General features: G+C 45.2%; 1 protein-coding gene and 1 long non-coding RNA gene across 3 annotated transcripts; one reads left to right on the top strand and one right to left on the bottom strand.

Moving 5' to 3' along the window:
* Positions 1 to 307: 307 nt before the first annotated feature.
* On the bottom strand, positions 308 to 15,495 carry GABRP (gamma-aminobutyric acid type A receptor subunit pi). 2 transcript variants are annotated; one of them, XM_047868361.1, is made up of 9 exons: positions 15,416 to 15,495; positions 14,623 to 14,741; positions 10,599 to 10,666; positions 9,586 to 9,803; positions 7,485 to 7,567; positions 3,908 to 4,045; positions 3,047 to 3,199; positions 2,327 to 2,514; positions 308 to 610 (listed from the first exon to the last, which is right to left on the bottom strand). In XM_047868361.1, the coding sequence occupies exons 1-9, from the start codon at positions 15,466 to 15,468 to the stop codon at positions 308 to 310; spliced, it is 1,323 nt and encodes a 440-aa protein (XP_047724317.1). In that variant the 5' UTR covers positions 15,469 to 15,495. The 2 variants fall into 2 exon arrangements, with proteins under 2 accessions (XP_047724317.1, XP_047724325.1); XM_047868369.1 differs by lacking the exon at positions 2,327 to 2,514 and having other exon boundaries at positions 573 to 610.
* On the top strand, positions 3,906 to 26,230 carry LOC125171187 (uncharacterized). The gene is made up of 3 exons (XR_007154216.1): positions 3,906 to 4,048; positions 9,545 to 9,680; positions 26,071 to 26,230. It is a non-coding gene; the product is annotated as an uncharacterized LOC125171187 (long non-coding RNA).

Here is a 26,230-nt window from a genome sequence, read left to right on the forward strand (position 1 = left end):
TGAGGTAAATGCAGACCAGGGAGTCACTGAGCAAATAGTCAACCCTGAGTAGGTTTGTAATCTTAGGCTCCATGGGGATGTCTTTGGTAAAGATAAAAAAGGAATGACTTGTTATTTCTATTATAAGACTCTGTAATGCTAGGACTTCTACACAGCTTAAATAACGGGTAGGGGAATATTCTTTGAGGAGAAATGCTCAGATGCTATCTACTCACTTGTTTAGCATGCACACTTGGCTTCGAAAACTGCTTGCATCATTACTTTGTTCTTTTGAAGAGCCATGGCATGCAAACAATTCAGCATACTCTCAAAAATACATGTAGTATGCCCAGTAAAATACATTGGCTAGCATAAAAATCAAAGGAAATAGTAATTTGGAATAGCGATCAACATTACTGGGGTTTTGAATTGTGAAATAATCAACAATCCTGCCCATCTTATCTCGGAAGACAAACTTGAACTTGTCACTGGTTTTCATGGTCAGGTCACTATAGTCAACATTATCACCGGAAATTTCAATGCTGGCAAAGCTGATCTTCCGTTTAAAGCTGGAGATGGAGCTGTTGATAATGTTAGTAATATTGACTTCTTCCACTTCCTTCGCCGTCCCCTAGATCATAGACAACGCGGTCAGCTTGAAAGATTCGACTTAGCAAAATAAATAAGCAGGTATTTATATAATTAGAAGCCTAAGTATTGAATAATTAGGTTTAATAGAAAGTGGCATTGAGTGCCTCAGTAATTGGCTAGTGAGCCGGACTTGGCAGTCCTGTTATCCTGCTTATAGGCACCTCTCCCTAGGTCCTCAGCTTGTATAAGGGGAAGAATAACCATTGCCTTCTATTGATATGCAGAGCTGTGTGCTGAATGCTCAGCCTTTGAAGTTAGCTGATCTGGGTTCAAATTCCATTCTGCCTCTTGCTACTATGAAATTTCAGTCACCTTAATCCCTTTAAAACTCAGTTTCCTTGCCTACAAAATGGTGATGATATTAATATTAATATTTACCTCATGAGACGGATGGGAAGATGGTATAAATTATGTTAAGCATTTAGTAGGTGTTTGATGAGTCCCATTCTGTCTCAGTGAGGAGGGATTAATTATGAGAGATGACAGAAATCAGCAGTGTCTAAAAGTCTCTGCCACACAAACAGAAATAGTGATGTTGCCTACAATTCCAGGGAATTGTCATTCTCCAACATGCCTAGAATGGCATAGCATGTGGGGAGTGTAGTGAAGTCAGAGACAGTGGAGTTTGGATCCTTGGCCAGGCTACTGACTAGCTGTGAGGTCTTAGATCTCACTTCTCTGAGCAGCAGATTCCTCAACAGTAAATTTGGAATAACAGTGGTGGCCATCTGATAGGCTGTTGGGTGGACTAAATGAGATGTTCAGCACATAGCCACTACTTTGTAGTGAAGCTATTCTCATACACACAGCCAAATAAGGGCTTTCTGGTGTCTTCCATGAAGGATCTTAGTAATTCTCCATATCCCTTTTTGCCAATCTACCAAATTCAGATTTTTGTTGTTGTTGTTGTTGTTATTAACCATTGTTCCCTTAAGGAAGCCTATAGAGAGCAAAATGAGTGAAATCCATATTCTTCTTTGGCTGGCACATAGAATCATTTGCCTTTGGTACTTGGGTAATACGACTGTGTGAAACGTTGCTCATGAGTCAAACATAAGGGAGCAGGCAACTGGGTCTTTGGGCTGTTCGGATTCCTCTCTGATACCCTTCCTGGGTTGTTAGGAGTATTTTAAATGATCTAATATTTGCAAAGGGCTTATGACCGTCTGGCACATGTAAATGTTCAATTGATAATAATGATTGTTATTATTCTGAGAGCTGGACCACAGTGTTTCACTGCTAATTCAGATAATGGCAGTCTTTCCCTGTTAGCAGAAATATAGGCTAATCGAGAAATTTGCCACAGTTTAATTTTTTTCATACATTTTCAGTAAACCATTACTTGTATAATTTAAGAAAACAAAAATGTAACAAAATAATTAAATAGTAATTGCATATTAATATGAAACTTGTAAGCAGCTGATCACATTTGGTTTGATATTGGGTTTTTCATGGATGCTTGTGATTTCATGTTGCATACAGATAACAGTGATTTGCTGCTAGAAAATTAAACATGTTAATATCCCATTGTACTTGACAAAAAGAGCAGTCTTTTTCAAAAGGTGTCATGACTTCCAGATGCCTCCACCTGAACAGGGATGAGAATCACTGGGGATAGGAACCAGTCGGGGTCCTCTCTACAGACCAGCACATGGCAAGTGATGAATCATATATACAGGGCCCTCAAAATTCTTACCCTGTCTTTGGCTGCCATCTGCTGTAAAGAGCTGTAGTGGGCAACTGCGTATTCCAATAGGGCCCCAAACACGAAGCTAAAGCAGATTCCCAGGTACACATCGATGGCCTTTATGAAACAGTTGGTGTTAGGAAGAGAAGTGCGGGACCCGATCATCAGTGTTGTCATTGACAGTACGGTGGTCACTCCTGGGAAAACAGGTAGGCAATGTTCCCACATCAGTGGCCAGTGAACCTTTCACCTTTACCTGGCAGACCATCACCATTCAGAACTTGGCAAGGGGGACAGGACTCAGAAATGGAACAGCTCATTTTGAAAAATCTGCAGTCTTCTAGAGCAGGGTTGATTTGACCATTTTGAATGGTTATGAGTGATATTGTTTTCTAAGTGTTGCATCTTCTGTCTTCCCATGGGGGGGGGGTGTTCAGTATGTAAGATAACTGGCAATAGACATCCAATCACAATTCTCCCTTATCACTGTAAAACATGTTTAAAAATGTAGTACCTCACTCTCTGTCTCTGTCTCTGTTTCTGTCTCTGTCTCTCTGTCTCTCTCTTTCTCTCTGTGAAAGAATCTTTCAAGAAACCAACTCCTGGAACTGCCCTGTGAATATCAGTGAAAAAAAAAAAAAAAAAAAAAAAAACCTGGTAGAAGGTGAAAAGAAACCAAAAAGGACCTGTTAGGCCAGTTCTTAGAAATCTCCTGTTGGAGCTGCTTACCGATACAGGTTCTTGCAGGAACTGAATCAAGGGAAATCCAAAATGAAACCCAGGATAACACCACCAGGAAAGTGGAAGGAACATAGGTTTCCAAAATAAAATACAGGACATTCCTCCGAAGCTCAAATTGCAAGACCAGTCGTGTATAATTTCCTGATAGGGTAAATAAGAGATAGGAAATAATGTCTGCTCACATAGCAGAGTGGTTTCCCTTCGGGATGTTTAACTTAGCTATATTCACATTAAGCTCTCTGTTATACACCAAAACCTAATTAAGCATGAACTGTCATTACAGTTTCAATGAAAGAAATTGCTGTTGTATAGAATGGGATTTATAGGGGTACTGGTACTCCCACCCGTGATCCTTTTCTTGTGCCTTTCTCCATCATAGTATTCCTGTAGCATTATACCTGCTGGCTTCTTTGACATCTACCTCACTAGACTGGGAGCCCTTTGGGGGCCATGTCAATACTGGGCATGAAGCAGGTATTAGTGCCCGGCCCAAACCCTATGGCCCTACCACACTGCGGAGGTGTTCCTGGCCACAAAGAGATAAACTAGGGGCGCCTGGGTGGCTCAGTCGGTTTAGCGTCCGACTTCAGCTCAGGTCACGATCTCACGGTCCGTGAGTTCGAGCCCCGCGTCGGGCTCTGGGCTGATGGCTCAGAGCCTGGAGTCTGCTTCCGATTCTGTGTCTCCCTCTCTCTCTGCCCCTCCCCTGTTCATGCTCTGTCTCTCTTTGTCTCAAAAATAATAAATAAACGTTAAAAAAAAAAGAGATAAACTAGAGAAGAAATCGTATTTTTGACTCAAAATGCAATGCAGTTATTTTGCTTTTGTACAAAGTGTCTCCCAAGTTACCTGTTTCCTGCTGTGATCTGGTGACTAAGGTGAAATACCGTTGTATGGTGTACTGAGCAAGACGCAGGTTTTCCAGCCCACGCACCGAGTCGTTCCCTCTCAGCCAGCTGAACTCCACATCGTTCCCATCGTAACCCCCTGGTAAGTCAAACAGTGCAAGTCAATGCAGGGAGGCAGCAGATTGAACTCGTCTGGAAAATGCTACAATATGGGGGCAACAGGAGATCTACCTCGATGGTGCTAAGTCCAAGGATGATCCCATGCAAAACTTGGCATGATTTCTCACATGCGGTTGCTGCATCTGCTTAGAATAGAATGAGTTGCTAGGCTATTTGCCATCAATTGAAAACCGGTTCTATGCTAAGCATTATTTAGACTTGGTGGATGATAGGCCTCTGGAAGTGGCCATCCTCATTATTGAAATGATATTTATTGAGCTCCTGTCTGTGCACACACACAGCTCTATGTTACATGGTGCCCTTCAGGACAATCTAGCAGCTCTGAATATGTTCTCAGAGACTTCACAATCGGTCTGTTCTTATTTCCATATTGGCTAAAATGCAAAAACAGAAGACAAGAAACCAACCACTAGCCACTTTATTGATGTCTGTTAACATAGGCATTTGGTAAATCTCAAAGCAGTTTTACTAATATAGTCCATAATAGTAATAATAGCTACCTTTTATGCAACATTTATGGTGAGTCTTTTACACCTTATATCTCTAATATGCTCACAGACTTGCAAGGTAGACATTTATATATTTCTTCAGTAAAAAAATTTTTTTACATTTTTTTGAAATTGGGATGGATCTTAGAGTTGATACATACATACATATATATAAAGTAGAGCTTACATTTTTTCCTAAAATGTTATTCAATAAATGCTGTACCTTAGAATCAAGGAATTGTAATGTCTTGCCCATTTTATACATGAAAATTCTCAGATTCAGAGAGATTGCTCAACTTTCTCAGTATAGCAGGGCAAGTTAATAACAAAGCCAGGATTGTACCTCAGGAAAGTCTAAACCCAAACCCCATGGACAATGATGGTGATGATAATATCTATCATTTAGTAAGCAATGGCATTTCTAAGTGCTTTACAATATTATCATCTCATTTAATCCTCAGAATAGCTCTTTGAGAAGACAGATGAGTGGTTAATAAGCACATGAAAAGATGTTCGACATCATTAACCATTAGGGGAAAGCAAATCAAAATCACAGGAAGATACCACTTCACACCCGTAAGAATGGCTGTCATGAAAAAGACAGACAATAACCAATGATGAGAACGCGGAGAAACTGGAACATCCCTGGTGGGACCGTAAAATGGTGCAACCATTTTGGAAAACAGTTTGGCAGCTTCTTGAAAGGTTGAACATAAATTTACTGTTTGATCCAGCATTCCACTCCTAAGCATCTGCCCAAGAGAAATCAAATCATGTCCACAAAAAGCTTGTACACAAATGTTCACAGTGGCATTATTCTTAATAACTACAGGGTGGAACCAAGCCAAAAGGACTTGTATTACTTGTACTCTTTCATATGGAATAACGAGAAATAAAGCAATAGAAAGGAACGACGTACTGATCCATGCTCCAACATGTATGAGCCTCAAAAACACGCTAAGTGAAGGAAGCCAGATGCAAAAGACCACATGGTGCATTGATTCCATTTATATGAAATATCCAGAAAAAGCAAATCCATAGAGACAGAAAGTAGATTAGTGGTTAACTGGGCGTGGGGGTGGGGTGGCGGCAATGGGAGAGACTGCAAATGTGCACAAGGGATCTTTTTGGTTGATGGAAATGTTCTAACAATGAAATGTGGCAGTGGTTGCATAACTGGGCAGATTTGCCCAAAATCTTTGAACTTCACACTTAAAAGGGCTGAATTTTGTGGTATGTACATTTTACCTCAATAAAGCTGTTAAAAAATAACTCTCTAAGTCAGACAGTATTATTTTTCCTTCTTCACAAGTGAGGAAACTGGGGTCAGGAGAGGTTAGTTCTACTCACCCAGAGTCACAGCTAGTGACAGGAAAAACCCAGTGATTTTGGTACCTGCGATCTTAGCCATGGAAGTGTATTGCCTTCATTTTCCCAGGCTACTGGGAAGAGGGATGCCGGTGTTGGGACTAACATTTTGTTAAGTCTTAGCTTGTAGTATCCACTGTTTAACAGTGGTTATCTTCCCTCCATAGGGCAGAGAAGTGGTCATGGGTTCTTAGAGGATTTCCAGGTAAAAATTGTCTGTGGGTTTTCTCTCAGAACCACCCCCAAATGTACTGATGTTAGCTGTGCAAATATGCCTAGAAGCCCAGAGAAATACAAAAATAGCTAAAAAATGTGAGTCATACAAGCTTCTACCTAGACACCGTACTTTTACAAGTATTAAAATGCTCACAATCATGGCATTATCATTGCTCTGGTGGGATGGTAGCAATTCTTTTCTAGGGATGGTGTTCAGGAAAAAACACCCTCAGTGAGGTTTCTGTACCCAAATAACTGCTAAGAAACACTCAGTGAATGCTTCCCCTGTTCACTGGGGATGGTATTTGTGCAAGCAGAGTGCTGGAGTTTCCAGGAGAATCTCACTCCTGGGATTTGAGATGAGCACAGCCATACATGGAGGGCAATTACTTTTTCCATGTGGGGTTGAAAATGAGTTCTCTTTTTGATATCCTCAAGTTTTATTCTGCCCCCAAATAGCTGTATTGCTTTAAGTAGGTTTTTCATGTATTTAATCAATAAGGTAATTAATCTGCCTGTCTGAGTCTTTAATTAAATGTCTACTTCTGAAAAATGACTACTGCCTCATAATGGTTGTGCTTCTTGGGTGTTGACCACATGCGTCCTCATGTAAGACGTGCCTACTGATGTCCAGTGCTTGACTATGGTTTTTCCTCCTGACACAAGCCATCCCTTGATGCCTTGATAACTCCTCTCTGCACCATTGTTTTCCTAGGACACCGGTCACAGGTACACTTTCCCAAGTTTGGTGGGCATTTCAGAACAATGGATATTACTCAACAATGCCATTTGACACACATCAACTTAGAATAAATGCTCATTCTTCATCATAAATCCCCAGACTTCAGTTTGAATTCCCATTACTGGCATCACTGTATTAAAGTACACACACACACACACACACACACACACACACACACACACACTCCAAACAACTTCTCTTCAAAGTTAGAAGCAGATGCAATGAATGCCAATGATTGCTTTGCACGTTACCATTTTTAACCCCTGCTGTGTTCTTTCTGGCTTCTGGTGCCTTCTCAGATTCTGAGTCCCACTCCTCATCCAATTGACCCCCATTTCCTTCACTGTCCTGTCTACTCTTAGGTGGAAATATTTAGTGCTGGTGCACAGCGGCCTTCCCCAAAAGATGTCATATTGGAAGGTTTGTTGCTGAGAGGTCTCTCAATCTCTCTGCCTAAACATTCAGAAGGGCTGAATCAATTGGAATCAACACCGAGAAAAGAAAGGCCATTGTGTATAGGTCTCTCTCCATGAATACACTGATCTAAGTCACCCGGGAAAATCATCTGCAGGATATATACTCACAGCTTTCCAGTTGCAACTTGCATGTCTGTGTGTCCATGGGGTATTTAGACAGGTCCATGTTACATGCAACAGTCGTTGTGATTCTAAGAAAGGAAAAATGGGTTCAAAAGGAGTGTTGTGGGGGAAAGTACACATTCCCTGTTAAGGGCAACTCCAAGAAGACTTTCACCTTGGCCCTTACAGTGAACGTGTGACTTGGAGCCTACACGCAAAACATTCCTGAGCTTTTCTGTGCTAAGTGACATCTTCGAGATGTGGTAAAAGCTGGGGCCCAGGATGGAGGAAGCAAGAATGTTGGCAATGAAGAGGCAAATGTGCAACATATTGCAGAACAGAATCACTCATTGGCTTGAGATGCGTTTGCATCCAGTTTTAAAATTTAATCTTCATGACAAACGCACGAGGAGCTAGAACAGAGATCCCAACACTGCTGTCACCATTTGACAACAGATTCCGGCTTGCCTTGGCTCACACAGCTCTTAGTGGCAGAGCTGGGGCTGGATCCCAGGTCTGCTGGCTATGCAGTTCTCCAGGACCCTGCCTCCTGGAAGGGATCAGCATTTGCAGAGGAAGTGGAGGATGTTGGAGGGTCCCAGGCACTGTGGCTCTTAGGGACCAACATTCAGGGACATTCAATTAAACCTCAATAAAGCCCTCACAGTGGAGATTTCAACTGGCCCACCTTTATCTCCCTTTTCCTTCAGTGTCATACATTTTTATTAAGTGCCGTCATTAAGCACTGTGCTGGGTTCTTGGGGAAAGTGAAATGTTGTGTTCATGGTGCCCACCTTGAGGAAGCTCCCTTAAGGGAGACAGAGTAACAACAGCTACTATTTACTGAGCGCTTACCCTGAGCCAATCCCCAGGGAAAGTGCTTCACATGCATTATCCCTTTGAATTTATACAACAGCTTTATGAGGTAGGAAAAATCATTCTGCTTTTGCTGCTGAGGAAACTGAGGTTCAGAGAGTCTAGCAACTTGCCTAAGGTCACAGAGTAGGGACAGAACAGGGACTCACCCCCAAATATGTCTAATTCTAGAGCGAGGCTGTTAAATGTCATCTATAATTTGTAATCCTTGTACAAAAGAGATTATGTTATGTGCAAAATACAGACAGACACATCCATGCACACACACGTACACACATGGGAAGAGTTAGTGTTGATTGGAGCTGGGTGTCATGGGAAAGGTCTAGTTTAGCTTCTTGAAAGAAGGGTTGGGGTTTGGGCTGGTTTTTGCATAATTCAGTGTGGCTGAGGAATGTCAGATGAGCAATCCAAAAATTCAGTTTATTGGTTAGCTCAGTCTTTGTTTCCTAACAGCAGCCTCTTACTTGGGATTTAAGAGTATTAGCTTCTCAGCCTTCTACCCAAGGACTGTGGGAGCATATGGTTTGCCCGGTCCTTGCACATCCCTGGTGCAAACAGCCCTGAGCCTCTGCCTGTGGGTTGCCTCTTGCAGCACCTAGGGAACACCTTCCCTATTCTAGCCAACCAGCCTCTTGATAAACTTCCACTGGGTGGAAGGAACTTTTGGCCTCAGGGATTTGGAGAAGAGACAAAGGGAGGCCGTGGTTGCAGATGACAGAGGCCTTGGGGCACTGTGCTTTGATTCTCTGTACAAAAATGACTCAGATGAGTAGAGATGCATTCTGCAGCAACTCTAGCTCCACTAAGTCCCATGAAAGGAAAAAATTTTTACATTTCCTCCTGCTATTCCCCGTCTTCTCTTGCTAACTTCCTTTTACTCTTTAAGACTCAGCTCAGAGTTCTGTCTCTAACGTACTCCCCAACTCCCTAGGATTCTGAACTTCCTTTTGTTATTCATCTGTGTCAGGACAGTGTCTCATTCAGCTCTGTATTCTCGGTGTCCAGAGTGGGGCCTGGCCCAGAGCAGGCATTCAGTAGCTGCGTATTGAGCCAAACTGAACTGAGAAAGGGCCCTTCAATTGTAGGGACAAGAATCTAAGAAGGCAGGGGCATGACAAGGGTGGGACGTTGGGGTGCTTATCTGACAGCTGGTCAGAACTATCCAGGATTTATTTATGCCTTTTCTCCAGCCATCACCACTCCAGCCCTGCGGTTGCAGCCACCCAGTCACCTGAGAGCATACAGGACTGTGCCATTGGAGAAGAGGCGGATGAGCCTGTTGCCCACAGTGACTTCATGGAGGAAGGACTTCTTGGACTCCACAATGTAAGTGTCCGGCACCCAGAGGAACTCCACAAGGCGCGCATCCAGAGTGAAGCTCTTGTTGCCTTCAAATACCAGCCGCTGGTCCGTCCAGCGCTGTCTGAGGTATATGGTGGCTGTATAGTCCTGAGGGGGAAGCCAAGTAGTGGAAATGGATTGGGGGGAGAAAGACTTTGAAAACGGAAGGGAAGGGGTCAAGTCTTATTCCCTTCCCCACCTCCATTTAGGTCAAGAGTACGTACTATAATAGACACTGGTGAACAAAGTCTTATTCTTGGGGGAGCAGCCTGTTAGCAATAAGAGAAGAAAGCACCTTATCTGTTCTAGAGAGTAACTCTCACTGCCAAAAGGGAGCCCTGTAGGAGCATGTTTAGCGCCTTAACTTACTTACCTTCTATCACAAAAGCCCCTCCAAACCGTTGAAGGTTTTGGTGAGCTAAGTGCTTAGGTTGTCCAGGATTGTACCCGGACTGCACAGTGGGCCCCTTGGCAACCTGCTTTTTGTGTCAGCTTATCTGTACTGGGTGTTCTTAAGTGAGAGGATGGTGGAAAGAAGTCATGCGAGTGTTGGTTTTCATTAGCTTAGCTTAGCTTCCGCCCTGGGAGGGTCCATGTGATATTCAGGCTTCCCCACTGCCCTTTGAATCTCTCCCCGGTTTTCATCCCTTACCAAATGCACCCACTCCCCTCCCTCATTTCTTCCCTCCTGGACTTTGAATCCACTTTCCTTCCTTTTCAGAAGATCTGTTTTATAAGAATCTTCCACTCTCTTGAGTTTTGGGATAGGTTTCCAGCCTCTGCCATTCCGAGAGCATGGGGGCTGTGAGTCTCTGTTCTGTTTTTTGAGTAGCTAGAAGGTGTATCCCCATAAAACACGAGGAGAAGGTCTCCTCAGGTGGAAGATGAAGGGGCCACACTTACCATGTTACTCTCTGAAATACTAGAAATACTTGCAATGTCCAGAGTCAGTGCTATCTGAACTGGTTCTCCTAAGAATGAAGAAAAAACCAGAAGGACTTACACAGAGACACAAACACACTACATTAGCACAATGTTTTAAAAATTATAAAATTATGAAAGCAACATTCACCTATTGGAAAATTTTAACCACTCTAGAAGTATATAAAACAAAAGGTGGATTTCTACCCACCCCTGTCAGGAGGAACCATTGTGTAGAATGGGAAAAAATGTATGAAAAATGCACAAATATGTAAATAGCTTAATGTGTAAGAGAAACCACACTACGTTCATTAGTGCAGATTTTAAAGGATGTATTTGTATTTGCCATTTCTTACTTGGAGGATTTTTCCTGTGGTGCTTTGCAAGGGACAGATTATTTAGAAACGTAGGAGGGGATTTGGGATTTTGCACAGAGATCTTCATTTTTTTTCCCCTCAACTAAGTAAATTTACCACAAGATGGCATTCAAGACTGCTCATGGTTGAGCTGCTCACCTCCTGATGCTTTGCTACTCTTCCTTTACTCTCCCAAAAGCCTAAACTATTTAGAATTCCAGAACCTTCCCCATGAGATCTGGTATATAGATATTGGGCCTCAAGCTGAACTTCTGAGAGCACCCGCCTCAGCTCTGGAGACAGAGGCCTTGGGGCCACCTTTCTCAGAAGCCAGGCCAGGGCAGTGTATTCCTCCTCAGACTGGAGATGCAGAAGAAAAGCCCAGGAGTGAGAAAGATGTTGGCTTACAACTGGGAAGAGTTACCGAGTCTTTCCGAACTGCAGACTTCTCACCTACAAGTGGGGATAATGCTAATGACACCATAGGGTCATGGAGAGGGCTAAAGGAGATTCGGCATGTGGCAGCTTCTCTGCAGGCAAGAGGGATACGTGTGAAGTGCCTGCCCAGCCAGATGTGTAGGAGGTGCTCACGAATAGTTATCTGTACAAAGCTCCCAGGATTGTGTCTGTCACATAATAACAGAGGCTCAGTAAGTGGCATTTGCCTACCCCTCTTCTCCTCCTTAATCCTAGCTCATTCTGGAAAAAGAACAACTTTACTCACCAGGTTAATAGCTGCAACAACATTCTCTTGTAATAAAGAACTAGGGGTGTGTCAGGGGACTGTGACACTGCATTAACCAGGAAGAGGGGAGGTGAAATTCAAAGGAAGCTTAAAACCATCTAATTGGTAGGAATCAGACAAAGCAACCTACTTATTCACAGAAGGAAACTAAGCCATAGAATATCAGTGGGAATTTGGAAGTGAAGTTTTAGAACCAATTCAATTAAAAGTAACAAAGTAAATGCTTGGTGTTAATACTTGGTGGAAAAGTGGGAGATCTTTGAGGACAGACTGTGGAAGGTGCTGAAGGAGTGTGGTGCTAGGTGGCTTTCTGCCCCTCAAGGCAGAAATTGAGAAAAGGAGCTTGGAGCCAGAGTGTTTGAATCCTATGCCCACCACTTCATAGCTGTGTGACCTTGAGCAAATTGCTAAGCTACAATTTCTCACCTATAAAATAGAGCTACTAGTGCCTGGTATTATGGGTTGGGTTGGGAAAGTTACAAGATGAATTTTAAGTGCCTGGAGCACAGTGGGCAGTGGCTGAGTGTTATTTGCTCTCCCTGAGGAACATGGAGAACAGAAAACACACAAAAGTTCCATCCCACTGTGCTTTCTGTTTACTTTGTATCTAATTAGTCCAGTCTGGGCCTTGCTTCAGTTGGCTTCTTTAGGGACCAGAACTTGCTTTCTTCCCCTTGAGTTATCAAAGTAAGCTGTGCCACCAGAGGGCAGCTTCCTCCTAGGAAAGAGGTCAAAGCCAGTTCCTGGACAGTGTTCTTAGGACTTGTTTGTAAATCTGTGCTCTGTGTACCTTGTTCCCTGAAAAACCCTATGGAGGTCTTTTCTCTTAAGGACCCCAGGGACCTAAAACCTGGGTGGACAGGCAGTACAGAAAACATGGCTGCTCCACGGAACTCCCGGCCACCACGTAAATGTAGTTCCTTTAGGAGACAGATTGCCAAGGTGTTGGGGCTCACCTTCTTTTTGACTAAGGACCGCATACCCCCTTCTCACCCCAGGTGGATCTGGGCCTCACCCTCCTTGGGTCCACCCCAGGTTCATTGCCCAAGAATCTTGCCTCTTGTCAACCTATGAACAGGCAACAAGAAGGGCAGTATCCTGGCCTATTGTTTGGGGTTTGGGAGGCAGAGGAATTGGATCTAACCAGGGTGTACAGACTCACATGCTTGTCATTAGTGTCCTGCTGGGCCTGGGAAGACTAGGGGAGGTTGAAGCCTTCCTAGGTTTGTTAACGTAAGGAGCTCAAATCTTAATTGTGTGGCCATGAAAATGGTCTGTGCTCTGAAATCTGTTTGTGCACTTGCTCTGAGGCCATGCTTCCCGAAGGCTGCACCCCACCAGTGACTGAGTGTGGCGGGGATATGAAGGCACACTGTTCCTGGGAGGCAGAGATAGGAGATTCCTCTGATGGCAAATTTGGCTCCAGGATTCTCTGGGGCCCTTCCACACACACATAGAACCGTAGTGTAGTCTATGACACCTCTGCCCAACCTTCCTTCCCTCCCTCTCTGCTTCCCCCGGGGTCAGCTTCCCTCTCTTCCCACCCCACATTCTGTCATAGATATTGCCCCAGTGAATATCTTGCATGGATAATTCCCTTTTGTGTTGGCTCTCCAGTGGACTAACCCACTAATCCTAGATTTGACCAGAGAATTGTGTCATGTGAGGGGAGGAGCAGGAAGGAAAGGGGATTAGAATAGACTGCATCCTGATGATATGGCAGGTGCCATGGTTCTTATTCACACACTTCATTTCAATCAGTCCTCTCTGTGAGGCAGAAGATATATCCCCACTTTATAGAGAGGTGACTTAGAAAGCTAAGGTGCTGGGCAAGCAGTAGAGCCAGGAGCCAAATGGAAGTTTGTTCAACTCCAAACCTCTTTCTACCACTTTATGCTCTGCATAAGGAGACATTAGAGACACAGAGAGACTGAGACTCTGTGAGGAGGTATATTATTGGTTTCATCCCTCCCTCTTTCCCTCCTGCCATCAATAAATACTAATTGACCACTTGCTGTATGCCAAGCACTGAGCTGCTGCTAGGGTTAGTGAGGTAACTTTACTGAGCAAGACTCCCCCAAGAGACTGTAGCCTAAAGCTGAGACAGATGTAAAACCAGTGGCAACGATGGTATTGCCAGGTAGTGGCTAGGATTTGGAAGTATGTTCAAAGTAAAGTGTGAAGAATGGGGATAGGGCCTAGAGGAATCAGGGCTGGCTTCTCACAGGAGGAAGCCTTCGATTAGAGCCGTGAAGAAAAACTGGCATTTTGCCAGGGAGGGAATTTGAAAGAGGCTGTTCTCAGCAGATAAACAGTCTCAGCAAAGGCAGGAGACCAGGGAAGCCAAGGAGGTTAGGGAGTGTTTGGGGCACACTCCTGGCAGGGCGTAGCGGGAGGAGTTGGGGCAGACGAGACTGGCAGAGATAGAGGCTGGTCTAGGAAGGCCCTGGTGTGCCACGCAAAGGGCTCTGGACTCTATGCTGAGGATGCTGGGACATAGGCAGGTATTTTGAGCAGGAAAAGGACCCAGGCAGGTTATCTAGGTGGCACCGTTGGGGGTTAGCCTTGAGTGACCAGGCTGGAGGCAGGAAGGCTAGGTGGCATGGTCCTTAAATAATGACACTGGAAGTGGGGATAGAAGGAAGACAGTGTGTAGGAGGTTGTTAGAGGCTCTAGTCACCTCCTCAGCTGGGAAGAGGATTTCTTCATCCTGCAGGTTGAGAAGCAAAGCACGTTCTTCAAAATAGTGTGAAAATCACTTGCTGTCCTCATCCATTATTGCTAATCCTTAACAGGTTGTAGATCAGAAAAAGGAGTCAACTAAAATCTCCTGAAACCCTCCTCTGCATATTGTCTCTGTTCTCCTTCTTTTGAATTGTCGTACTGGACCGAAAGGATGACCTACCACCAAAATTGGGCCTGAGAAATTTATTATATCCTGCTGTGAGATTCTCAAAGCCAGGCAGGGAGAGCTTGTCACTTCTGCTGACCTCAATGTTGAACTGATTCCCCTGGATGCACATCCTGGAAAAGAAGATGAGTGTTGCTTATCTGTGAATAAGCATGCACACACATAAACTTGAGCTTGTGTTTGCATGTATGTCTCTGTGTTGTGCCCACGTACCAGTGGTGACTTTCCCAGAGAGAAATCTCTAATTTTAAGCTGCTGAATTAATATGTCCTTATCCCATTCCATTTTATTACCCATTTGCCATACCTCAGAATGCTGAGGTAATTTGGGAACCCCTCCAAGTGTCTTTAGAAAAAACACAAGTGGGGGTGCCTGGGTGGGTTAGTTAGTTAAGTGCCCAACTCTTGATGTTGGCTTAGGTCATGATCTCACAGTTCGTGGAATCAAGCCCCCACAGTGGGCTCTGAACTAACATCGCAGCACCTGCTTTGGATTCTCTCTCTCTCTTCCTCCTCCATCTCTCATGAGCACATGCTCGCTCTCTCTCTCTCTCTCTCTCTCAAAGTAAATAAACATTTAAAAAAACCCACAATGGTTCATCCATGTATGACCATTTTGGAAGCTTGAATAAATGGCAGGGAGCTGTGTTGTCTGGGTGTTTCAAGGAGGTGGACAGACTAGGCTTTGTCTTGCCATTAGTTTCTTACTAATGACTTGCCACCCTTCCTACTTCAACCACATACTCAAAGCAATTCAGACCAAAGTCATTATAGGGCAGCAAACTCACCTTGGAGTCAAGAGACTCAGACACACAAAGGTCAAATGGAGAATGTATTTCATGTTGACAAGGCGCTCACGCAGAGAGGGGCCAAAGTAGCAATCACCTGGGAAAACAGATGGGCCAGGCAGGAGAGGTGACCCAAAGGGCTCACCTCTGCCAAGCCCAGCTCTGTCCTGTGGGTCATCAGCCGCAGCAGTTTTTCAACATGTGTGGAGAGCAGCCTTTTTCTATACCATTTGGTTATCCCTCCCATTCCCTGCATGCCATCCAGGAATGACTCCATTTTGGAGGATCATCATGTTAAATCCAACCCAAATAAAGGGTTAAATAAAGGGTTAACATCATCATGTTAAATCCAACCCAAATCCAGCCAAATAAAGGCTGACACCTTGTTTAGAGAGTAGTTCACCAGCCCCAGAAATGCAGCCAGTCCATCCTGGACTGTGTATTTTGGAAACCCCAGGACTGTCCTTACCCTCTCCTTATCTTGACTTTGCCAGGAAGGACATCCCCAACTAGGCACTTACCCCGACCATGCCATTTATCCAAGGGTCTAAGTCTATTAAGCAGGTCATGTAGACAGGAAATGAAAACTTCCCAATAATAAACAAACACACAAGTAGACTTTCCAAGAACCATCCATGTGCAAGGAATACATTAGATACTTTCCCACGGATCTTCTCACTCCATGTCCCAGTGCCGTTGTGAGGTGGGTAGGTTAATCCCGAACTGGGATGAGCAAACAGAGGCTCAAAGAAAGGTCACTGTGCTAGTGAATGTCAGAGGAGACTTTGAGTCCAGGGCTGGCAGCCTCACACCAGTGATATCGGCTGCTCTCCCAACCTCCCAGACCTGCTCCCTGGGCACTCTAAAGCCGTTCAGCTGGTTAGGTGAGCATGAGGACCGTCAGGGAAGGCATGGCCCCAGGGCCTGGCCTCCTCAGGCTTGGGAGCTACTGTCAGATGTTCCTCTGAGAGAGTAGCCAGCAGCCAGGCAGGTGAGCCTGTGACCTGTCATGATGGTGACAGCAGAGTGGGGGTTCTCGGGTGCGGCTCCGGCCTTGTACCTAGGCAGGCAGTCCCAGGGTGGCTCATCCCCTTCCTCTGTGGCAACCTGTGTCAACCAGGCTACTTTCAAGAGGCTAACCATTCTGGGGCTTAGGATATGATTCAACAATTAATTAACTAATATAATTTTACCTACAAAATGGATACATGCTCATTGTGGAAGTGAAAAAGAAGACAGAAATGTAGAAAGTTGAAAGTAGAAGTCCCAATGATGTGTCCTGTAGGTTCATCAGCTTAACAAATGTACCACTCTGGTGGGGGAAGTGATAGTGGGGAAGGTTGTGTGTGGGGAGGTGGGGGGCACAATTTTATTATGAACCCAAAATTTCTCTAAAAAATAAAGGCTCTTCCTCACTTCCCTCTAGTCTTGTACCTCAGAGACAATCAACTGTCAACAGTTGTTTTATCTACGCATATATACATGTATATAAATATGAAGAAAACAATTAAAAAGTAAAATTGGTGTTATAGCATGCATTTTTTTTGCTACTTACTTGTTTTGCTTAATAATGATAGCAAACATTTATTATATATTTAACGCATGTTTGCACTCTGCTAAGAATCTTGGAAATCCTTGTGACTCATTAAAGTCATGACTACCATTCTCCTCATTTTCCCAAATGAAACAGCTGAGGCTTAGAGAGAATAAGAAGCTGTCCCAAGGTTGTATGGCAAGTGAGGGGCAGACTGAATCCAGGCAAGCTGACCCAATCACTTTTAACCACTACACCATGACACAATGCTCTTTTCCAATGTCAGAGACCTCTCCATGTCAGTTCCTACAGATCTGCTTCATTCCTCCTAATGGTTCAAAGTATGTCGTAAGATCAGCATACCAACATTTATATAACACATGTCCTGCTTATGGTACTAAGTTATTTCCACATGTTTTACTGTTACAAAATCAGTAATGAGCATCTTTGCATGTGTGTAAGGTTCTACAACTCTGCACTTCTTCATATTCCTCTACCTCAGCCCTTTCTTCTCACTCATCTTTTGATAAATCAACATTATCAGTCCACCAATGATCATATTCAAACTTTCTTCCTTTAGTTCATCTTCCCAGTCTCTGTCCATTCACCCATCCCCAGCATCATTCCCTCCATTCCTTCATTCAATTTTCCAAAGGCTTTACAAGCTCCTTCTGGGAATCAGACATGTATGAGGTATCCACCAGAGCTCCGATCTAGTGAGAGAGAGGGAGTGTAAGCAGTGAAGTGACACAGTGTTCCTGTGGCTGTCCTGTAACAGGGGCTGAGGCAAAGGATTCATGGTGTGCAAAGGAAGTGAGTGATCAGTTCCATTGGTGGAGGGTGGGACAGTGCCAGAATGGAAGTCATAGAGAAGGTCATTAGATTCTTGAAGAATGTGTTTGCATTTTTTCCAGGTGAACAAAGAAAGGTGGAGCCCTCCAGATGCTGGGCAAAGATATGGAGGCTTGCCCACCAACACTCTCCTACCCACTTATGCTCAGTCTCTGCCTTCTAGCCCATGGCCATCTGTAACTTCTCCCTAGTCTGGTCTGAATTAGCTTCTTTCTCATTTTGGGATATTCCTAAATTCTTTCTCTTCCTATGTGAAATTGAACTTTATCAGGCAAGTTGGGGAACAATCTAGCTTCAGCTCTAAGACCCCTATTGAATCGTGTTTTCCCCGTGCCCAGCCCTATGTTAGGAAGTGAGAATGTTTGGGCCTTGGGCCTCTGAATCTGCCCCAAGGAATCTCATGTCCTAAAAAGCTTTGCCCACACCAGACCTGGAAATGTGATCCCATTTGTCCCTGCTTATCTTGTCAGGTTGCTGAGCATGTCTCATTTTATTAAGGAGGAAAAGAGAGGGAGAGAAAGCCCTCTAGATGCTCTCAGGTGCTATAGGTGCTGTGTTTGGTGCTTAATCGCATTTAATTCTCATGAACATCTGGCCTAGTAGGTGTTAATTTCTGGAGTTGGATCTCAGATTCGTGAAGGGATTTGGCCAAGTCCACGTAGGAGCCAAGTGCCATGATTTGAATCCAGGTCTTCTTCCAAAACCCTGTTCTTTGTGCTGCATTTGGGAAGACGACCCCAGCTCCCAAAGTGAACTAGATTACACTTGACTCTGGTCCTTCTTTCACCAAATCCATCTCTGGGGCAGAGTGCTGTATCTCCAGTATGTCCCAAATGGCAACTGCACTGGTGTGTTTTCCTCTCATGTGGCGATAGAGCCAAACATCAAGTGACGATTTGTGTATCCACCCGCCTGAATGAAGGCTCCAGCCACCAGTGCTGATACAGATGATGGGAATGGCATTTAGCAGAGTCACCCACTGAGCCACCAGAGGGCAGTGCCCTGAGGGTTGTCGCCACAGCTACAGGGGACCTGGAGAGTCCAGCTGCATCTACCCTGCACACCTGCGGGGAACATGGGACTCACGATGTTCCTGGAGGCTCCTGAGTAGGGGCAGCCTATGAACTCTTCCCCTACTCTGAGGAGCTTTCTGCCAGGATCTCTCCTCTACTTCTAGAAGAGAGCTTGAGCTTTGGGTTGATACACCTGAGTCATTTAACCTTTCAGAGTCTGGGCTTTCCTATCCGACAAACAGGAGGAGAAAACACTCAATAAATATTAATTTTCATTCTCCTCTCCTTTCTGCCTCTGTGGGGACTTCATTGATCCCACCATGACCATGAGGACCAAAGCTCAATCTCTTTCTATACCCCATTCTGCCACCCACGGTATGAGCTGACTACAGCATCCTCTTGAGGGCACTCATTTTGGCATCACCTCCAGAAGGACGGGGTCACACACAGGACTTCAGGGTCACCTATGTGGCAGATGGCAGCTTTCTCTGGATTGGCTCTGAGAAGCAGAGGTAATTGCAGTACATGCAGGTTTCTGCTCCCATTCCCAGAATCCCCATCACATAGACAGTGAGCCCCAAAAGCGTCATGCCCAGCCTCCTTCTCACGCAGGCACAGGTCCCTGACTTCTGTCACTTCAGCACAGACAGAATCATTTGTTGGGAAGCAGGAGTGGAGCCCAAATTAGGTTGAGGTGAGGAAAGGGATTATTGCCTTGGGCCCTCCCTAAGAAAATCACAGCAGGTGAAGTTGTGTGGTGGGGGCCTGGTCTGCAGCACAGAAAGGAAGGTCAGGCAAGAGGAGCTGTCATCTCGGCTCTGCCACTGACTCGGAGACTATATTACTTCTCCCTGAGGTTTAGTTTCCTCCACTATGAAATGGGAGAGTAATCAATAGTTCTTCAGACAGCAGTGGATAGGTGCTTAGTAAATTCTAGGCGAGGGCCCCTCCCCTCACTCCCAGCACAGCTTGTATCTGAATCTCCTTCCCTCTCCTCCCTCCAAGTACCAGAGGGGCCAGCAATTCTCTTACCAGGCAGCTGCTGAGGCCCTGTTAGGGCAGGTCCTTCAGGCTTTCAGCCTGGGCATTCAGGCAGGACATGATCTTCTGGGTCCCCAAGAGTCTCCTCATCCTCAGCCCTGACTCCTATGCAGGCACAGGCCACTCTCTGATGGAGTGGCTCTCTCCATGGGGTAGACAGAGCTGCAGGACCGGCTAGGCAGGCAAGTGGGCGGGGCTTCCCGCAGCTCCTCCCCTGGGTGGAGCTCTGACCCGGTCCTGGGTGTCTGTGGGAATCCCTCAGCTCCTGCTATGGCTATTGGCTGCCAGGAGTGTGATTCTGAGTTGGTGTCTCAGCTGAGCTCCTGGACCACAGCCAGCAAAGATCAAAGACCCATGGAAGTCAAATACAGTGGGTGACCTCACCCACCACGCCTGGAAGAGGAGTCCCTTTCAGAGGGAGGTTCTAAATTTTGAGGACACCTCTATCCTGGTATCACGGAGCAGGAGTTAGCAGCACGTATGACCTTGGACAAGCCACTTTACCTCCTTAGTTCTCAGCCTCCCATTCTGAAGATAGAACTTAATCATTTCTAAAATTCTGATTCCTTGTTGTGCATTTTAAGAGCACCTTTGAAACCATCAGAAAGCCTAGTCTATGTAAAAGGACACTTGCAGATCTGAGAGCATCCTGCTTTCCAGGCTGGAAAGTTTCAAAAAGAGATATCGGGGCCAAGGGAATGGAGGACAGAGGCTGAGCTAGCCAACGCAGAAAGAGGTGGGAGGGACTGGCTAGATTTGTCCCTGTCTCCTCTTTCACCATCTCTGTCCCTCACACAGAGGATTCTTCAACTCCCTGTGAAGTCCCTCTAGGAGCATCCGTCCTCCATACTCCATCGAACCTCCTAACAGAACTTCTTCAACAGTGTGCATGCACTCCTGAATTCTCCCTGTCACCATAACCAGTGGCTCCGAAACTCACTCCTGGCTCCAGCCCCATAGGAAGGCACAAGTGATTTCCCGGAGGCTTGGCTTTGCACCCTGAGAGAGCCAGGAGCCAGGAGTCTGTCTGACGGAGAGAGCATAGGCTGTGGCAGGAAGCCCTGAGGCCCTCCTGCCCTCCTGACATGGTGGCCAAGCTCCTGCCCTGCCCCAGCTGGTCTTGGAGGTGAGAAGGGGGTGAGACAGGAGAGAGGTAGGAGAGGGAGCAAATGAAGCTGCTAGGAGTAAAAGGAGGTAGGACTGAACAGGTGGGCATCGGCGTGCGGTGCCCCATAGAAGCCTCTGGCTCCAAGTCAGTTTCCTTAGTGCGCCCCAGAGCCTGGCCTGCCTTGTGAACATTTCTGTGCGCCCGAAGAGAAAGCTCTTTGGTTTCTCCGGAGAGGCCTTGCTTTCACCTGGGAACCTTGAAGGCGGCTGAAACAGGCCTGGTTGAGGAGCTGGTTTTCAGGTTCTCCTTGAATGGAAAGTGGTTTGTGGCTTTTCTCAGAGTTTCCAAGATGTTCTCACATAAAACAAAGGCTCACAAGTAACAAAGACAATTCAGAACTGGGGCTGGGGTGGGAGTGGGGTGTCCTATGACTCAGGAACAGTGAGACTTAGATGAAAGAACACGGGCCAGTTGGGTGGCTTTTGGCAGGTTACTTAAGCCTCTTTGGACCTCGGTTTCCCTTTCTGACAAACAGAGATGATGGTTTCTTGCAGTGTTGCTGAAGAATTCAGCAATGACAGGGGCTCCTGGGTGGCTCAGTCAGTTGAGTGTCTGACTTCGGCTCAGGTCATGATCTCACGGTTTGCGGGTTTAAGCCCCACGTTGGGCTCTGTGCTGACAGCTCAGAGCCTGGAGCCTGCTTTGGATTCTGTGTCTCCCTCTCTCTCTCTCTCTGCCCCTCCTGCACTCACACTCTGTCTCTCAAAAATAAATAAATGTTAAAAAAATTTAAAAAAAAAGAATTCAAGGACAGCTATAAGGGCATATCTGAAGCTACCTGGCACATTGTAGGTACTCACTAAATTGTTCTTTTTTTTTTTTTTTCCAACGTTTATTTATTTTTTGGGACAGAGAGAGACAGAGCATGAACTGGGGAGGGGCAGAGAGAGAGGGAGACACAGAATCAGAAACAGGCTCCAGGCTCTGAGCCATCAGCCCAGAGCCTGACACGGGGCTCGAACTCACGGACCGCGAGATCGTGACCTGGCTGAAGTCGGACGCTTAACCGACTGCGCCACCCAGGCGCCCCTAAATTGTTCTTTTTATTCTGATGTTAGTATCGTTTCATGTTTATACTTCTCTGTCCAATCCTCCATCCAGTATCTGTCTATATCTATCATGAATTTATCATATTTCTCATCACTATCATTAATTTGTCATCTATTATCTATCTATTATCCATTTATCCCGTATTCAATCTTCCCAATCAGATTGTAGTGCTTTCATTTTGTGGGTCTGTACTATCCTTCTGTGTGGGCATCCGGTAAATATGTTAATAGACTGATTATACCTGGGGTCAGGGCAAGCGATAAGGGGTTTTATTTCCCAGTTTCAAACAATGCTTGAATCTCGTGCCAGCTTCTTAGATTTCTTTCACAACAACTGAAGGAATAAATGCCCAGAGTAGGGAGTTTCCATGGAAGCCAAGTCCTGCTTCCAGTGGTCTTGGCCTTGCTCCTTGGCTCCAGAACCCCCAGCAGCCTCTGTACCATCCAAGCCACCTAGCTTCCAAGTGTGACCTCTAGTCTCAGGATGCCTGAGGTCAGTGGTATTTTAGGATGTTCAGCTATGCAGACACACTGCCCATGGGTTACTCATGCCGGTGGCTGCCTCCTACACCACATAGCTGCACACCCTCCTAGAATGTGTCCCAGAAAAACAAAGGCCGGAGCGAGGGAGTATGCCTTGCCTGGTGCATCAATCACCATGCACACAAGATGCTATTAAATCATAATGATGCCATCCGTTTATATGGTGCTTTGTAGTTTTCAGAGCCTTCACACGTGCCTGTGCCTTGTCTTACTTGAGCCGCATTAAAATCCTGTGAAGCAAGCAGGGTTCGTTCCTTCATTTTCATTTTGTGGATGAGAAAGCTGTGCCCAGAGTCACCCAGCTACTAAGTATGGACTGGAATCCAGGTCTTAGGATTTTGGGTCCGCTGCTTGCCTCACATGTTCATTCAGTGGTTTGGGGTGGGGGCTGGGGAGAACAGAGGAATAGAGTTCAAGTGAAGCAGGGGACAGAGCCAGCCTTTGGATCTTCCTCTGGCCTGGGAGGCCATGCTGGAACAAGGCCACCAAGCACCTGTGATCCCAGGAAATGCTGTCTGTCAGAATGAACACCCCACAATCCTGCCAACCCCGCTGGAAATTCTAGACATCCTGGATCTCCTTATTCCCTGCCCCCCCATCAACTGATCCCCACTCCAGATACTGTCTCGTTTATCTCATCTGTATCTCCTCACCTTGGAGACTGAGGTCTCCTAAAAGAGACCTGCAGGCACCAGGCCCTGTGCAAGATGAGCCTCTGAAGTGTGGGCAGAAAATATTAGAATTTCTAGAACTTCAAACAATGGGAAGGACCTTGCATTTTCTAGTATTTACTATGTGATGGGTACTGGCCACTCACTGCTCTGTCAGTCAGGCCATCCGAGGTCACATGCCAAAGTCACATACCAATCAGCCTGGAAACACTGGCCTGGGATAGAGCAGGGGCTCTAAACTTGGAGGACTTGGCACCCACTCCTTTGCTTTCTGTGTAACTTGACCTTCTGCAGGGCAGGTGGGCCAAGTTAAATGAATTTATGATTTGTTTTCACTAAATAAACCCTGAAGAAATAGATACATGCTTAAAAATGAGTCCCGCCAGAGGAAACTACTTCTAGAAGATAGCATTAATAATGCAAACAGAGGCAAACAGCAAGAAATTGGTAGTGTTGATGTTTGGCCTACCTAATGCCCAGCTTAATTAAACATCTTCCATATGAAGAGTTCGGGTGGTTTTCAAACCTTCTGGTTAAAAATATAAAATACACAAGAACAACTGATGGACATCAAGAAAAAATGGAAATTTGCCAGCTGGATTTAAACAAAAGCCTTTGTATAATTGGTGAGGAAGACTGAAACATTAATATTTTAGTAAGCACAGCCAATGAAGCACTTTTTTCATTTGGATGTCTGTACCTTACTGTGGTATCTTTTTTCAATTCTGAAAGCTATAAGAATCAAGCATCAAAGTAATTTGCACTTAAAACCGGATCTTCTAAATACTGAACTGCAAAATGTTAATATGAAGATAGCACAAACATAATAAAACATATCAACCACATAGCACTCACTAAAAACATCAGCATTCGTAATAATTCCTTTCATGAAAAGGTTTTTTTGTATTATTAACAAAAGCCTTAAAAGAAGTGTTATTTTATCCTTAGCTCATTCATTTAAATTTTTCTTTCTATGACTTAACTATGGTATTGTGATTTATAATATGAAATACATATTTGGTCTTTGTCCTTCTTACTGGCCTGGAGGTAAAATTCTTGTGATTTTTCCCCAGTGATGAGAGTAATAACTATGTCTTTTGTTATGTTAATGTGGTCACTTTTGGAATGCCCCTGGGTCACCTAAGGGTGGGGGCTGGTTGCCAGAGGAGGCCACCAGGTGATTCGAGGATTGGAACTTTCAGTCCCACCTGCTATTTCCAGGGAGGGCAGAGGGGGCTGGAGGTTGAATCAACCACCATAGGCTAATGACTCGATCAATTATGTTTAAGTAATGAAGCCTCCATAAAATCTCAACAAGACAGGGTTCAGAAAGTTTCTGCCTTGGTGAACACATGGAGGTACCAGGAAAGTGGTGGGCACGGAGAGGGCGTGGGAGCTCTGTGCCCTTCCCCGTATCTTGCCTTGTGCATCACTTGTATCCGGCTGTTCCTGAGCTATATCCCTCATAATAAACCGGTAATCTAGTAAGTAAAATATTTCTGAGTTTTGTGAGCAAACTAATCGAACCCAAGGTCGTTAGAACCAAGATCACTAGAGCCTCTGATCTACATGCTGGTTGGTCAGAAGCACAGGTGACGGGCCACCTGCATTTGTGATTGGCGTCTGAAGTTGAGGGTGGAGCAGTCTGGTGGGACTGAGCCCTTAACCTGTTGGATCTGATGCTTTCTCTGTGTAGATAGTCTCAGAATTGAGTTGGATTATAGGACATCCAGCTGATGTTGGAGAATTGCTTGTTGGTGTGGGGAAAAAACCCACACGTTGGAGGTGGGTACAGAATCATTACTTGCACCCATACTGTATTAGGACATGAGACACGTATGTGATTTCTATGTATATTGAAGGTACAGAGTCAAGAAAATATGGGGAAAGTTGGGCCAGGCCATTGAGGAAGTTCCTGGCTATTCTTTCATCTTCCAATTATATTTTGTCTACCACATATCACCAGACTGATTTTCATAAAACCACACAGGGGACCACATTCCTACTCTGATTTCTGCTTTCTGTTGAACCCCCTCTCCTAGAAAGAGTGGCAGCCCTAAGTGCCTTCTGGGGCTGGGCCGCTGACTTGATGTAAGAAGAGGGTTGAATGTAAGGCATGGTGAAAGCAGCAGCAAGCAGGAGCATTCTTTGCCTTAAAATATTCCAATTTAAAAATTCTAAACCTTGGACAGACACGAGAAAACCCTGCCCTGGCCTGGATGGAATTTGTGGGCTGGCTTCTGAAAACCCCTGAGGAGGTCAAGGCTGACCTTGGAAAATGCTCTCCATCTCTTCAGACAGGTCTCTCGCTGCTTTCTCCCAAATGGAGTCTACACTGTGGTCATTGCTAATTGGTGCTGATCTTGGCCCTATACTAGTCCGTCTTCCTGGCCAAGTAAGCCCCAGCTGAACAAGTCTGGTTCTAATGCATCCTCCTCTGTGGAGCAACTTGACTTCCCCTTCCCAGAGCTGCCCGAACATGCTGCTCTTACTCTTAGTGGGTTTTACTGTTCTCAACACATCACTGATCTGCCTGCCTCCACTACCAAGCTGGATGCTCCCTGAGGTCAGGTCCTTTGTCTTATTAATCAGTGCATCCCCAATACCCAGGTCAGCCCCTAGGTCACTGGTGGGTGAGTCTGCTGAGCTAATGAAAGCATGTAAACAATGGCTACCTGTATGCTGGGTAACAGCAGTACATTATTAACTCTAGTGTTTGCTTCTAATTTCTAATAATAATAAGCACATGCCTTCTCCTTTCACCCCTCCACCCTGTCTCTGCAGCTCCCTCAGCTCCAGTGCATGCACTTTTGGACTTTACGTGCTTAACAGACAGGAAGTAAAAGAAATAGCAAGTGGTGAAAGTTTCTTTCTCAGCCATGTCTCTGCAGTGGAGGCAAAACCATGCAGCAGGTCTGCCTCGATGTGCCCGTGTCGGCTTCAC

Source organism: Prionailurus viverrinus, chromosome A1, assembly GCF_022837055.1.
Source record: "Prionailurus viverrinus isolate Anna chromosome A1, UM_Priviv_1.0, whole genome shotgun sequence".
NCBI classification, from domain to species: Eukaryota; Metazoa; Chordata; class Mammalia; order Carnivora; family Felidae; genus Prionailurus; species Prionailurus viverrinus.

Excerpts from the sequence above, each read along its gene's own strand:
- GABRP (XM_047868361.1), bottom strand. The coding sequence starts at position 15,468 with ATGAAATACATTCTCCATTTGACCTTTGTGTGTCTGAGTCTCTTGACT. Across the intron at positions 10,667-14,622 it reads TCTCAGGCCCAATTTTGGTG|GAGAACCAGTTCAGATAGCA; the intron begins GTAGGTCATCCT and ends CTTCATTCTTAG. Across the intron at positions 3,200-3,907 it reads CAGATCACAGCAGGAAACAG|GAAATTATACACGACTGGTC; the intron begins GTAACTTGGGAG and ends TTACCCTATCAG.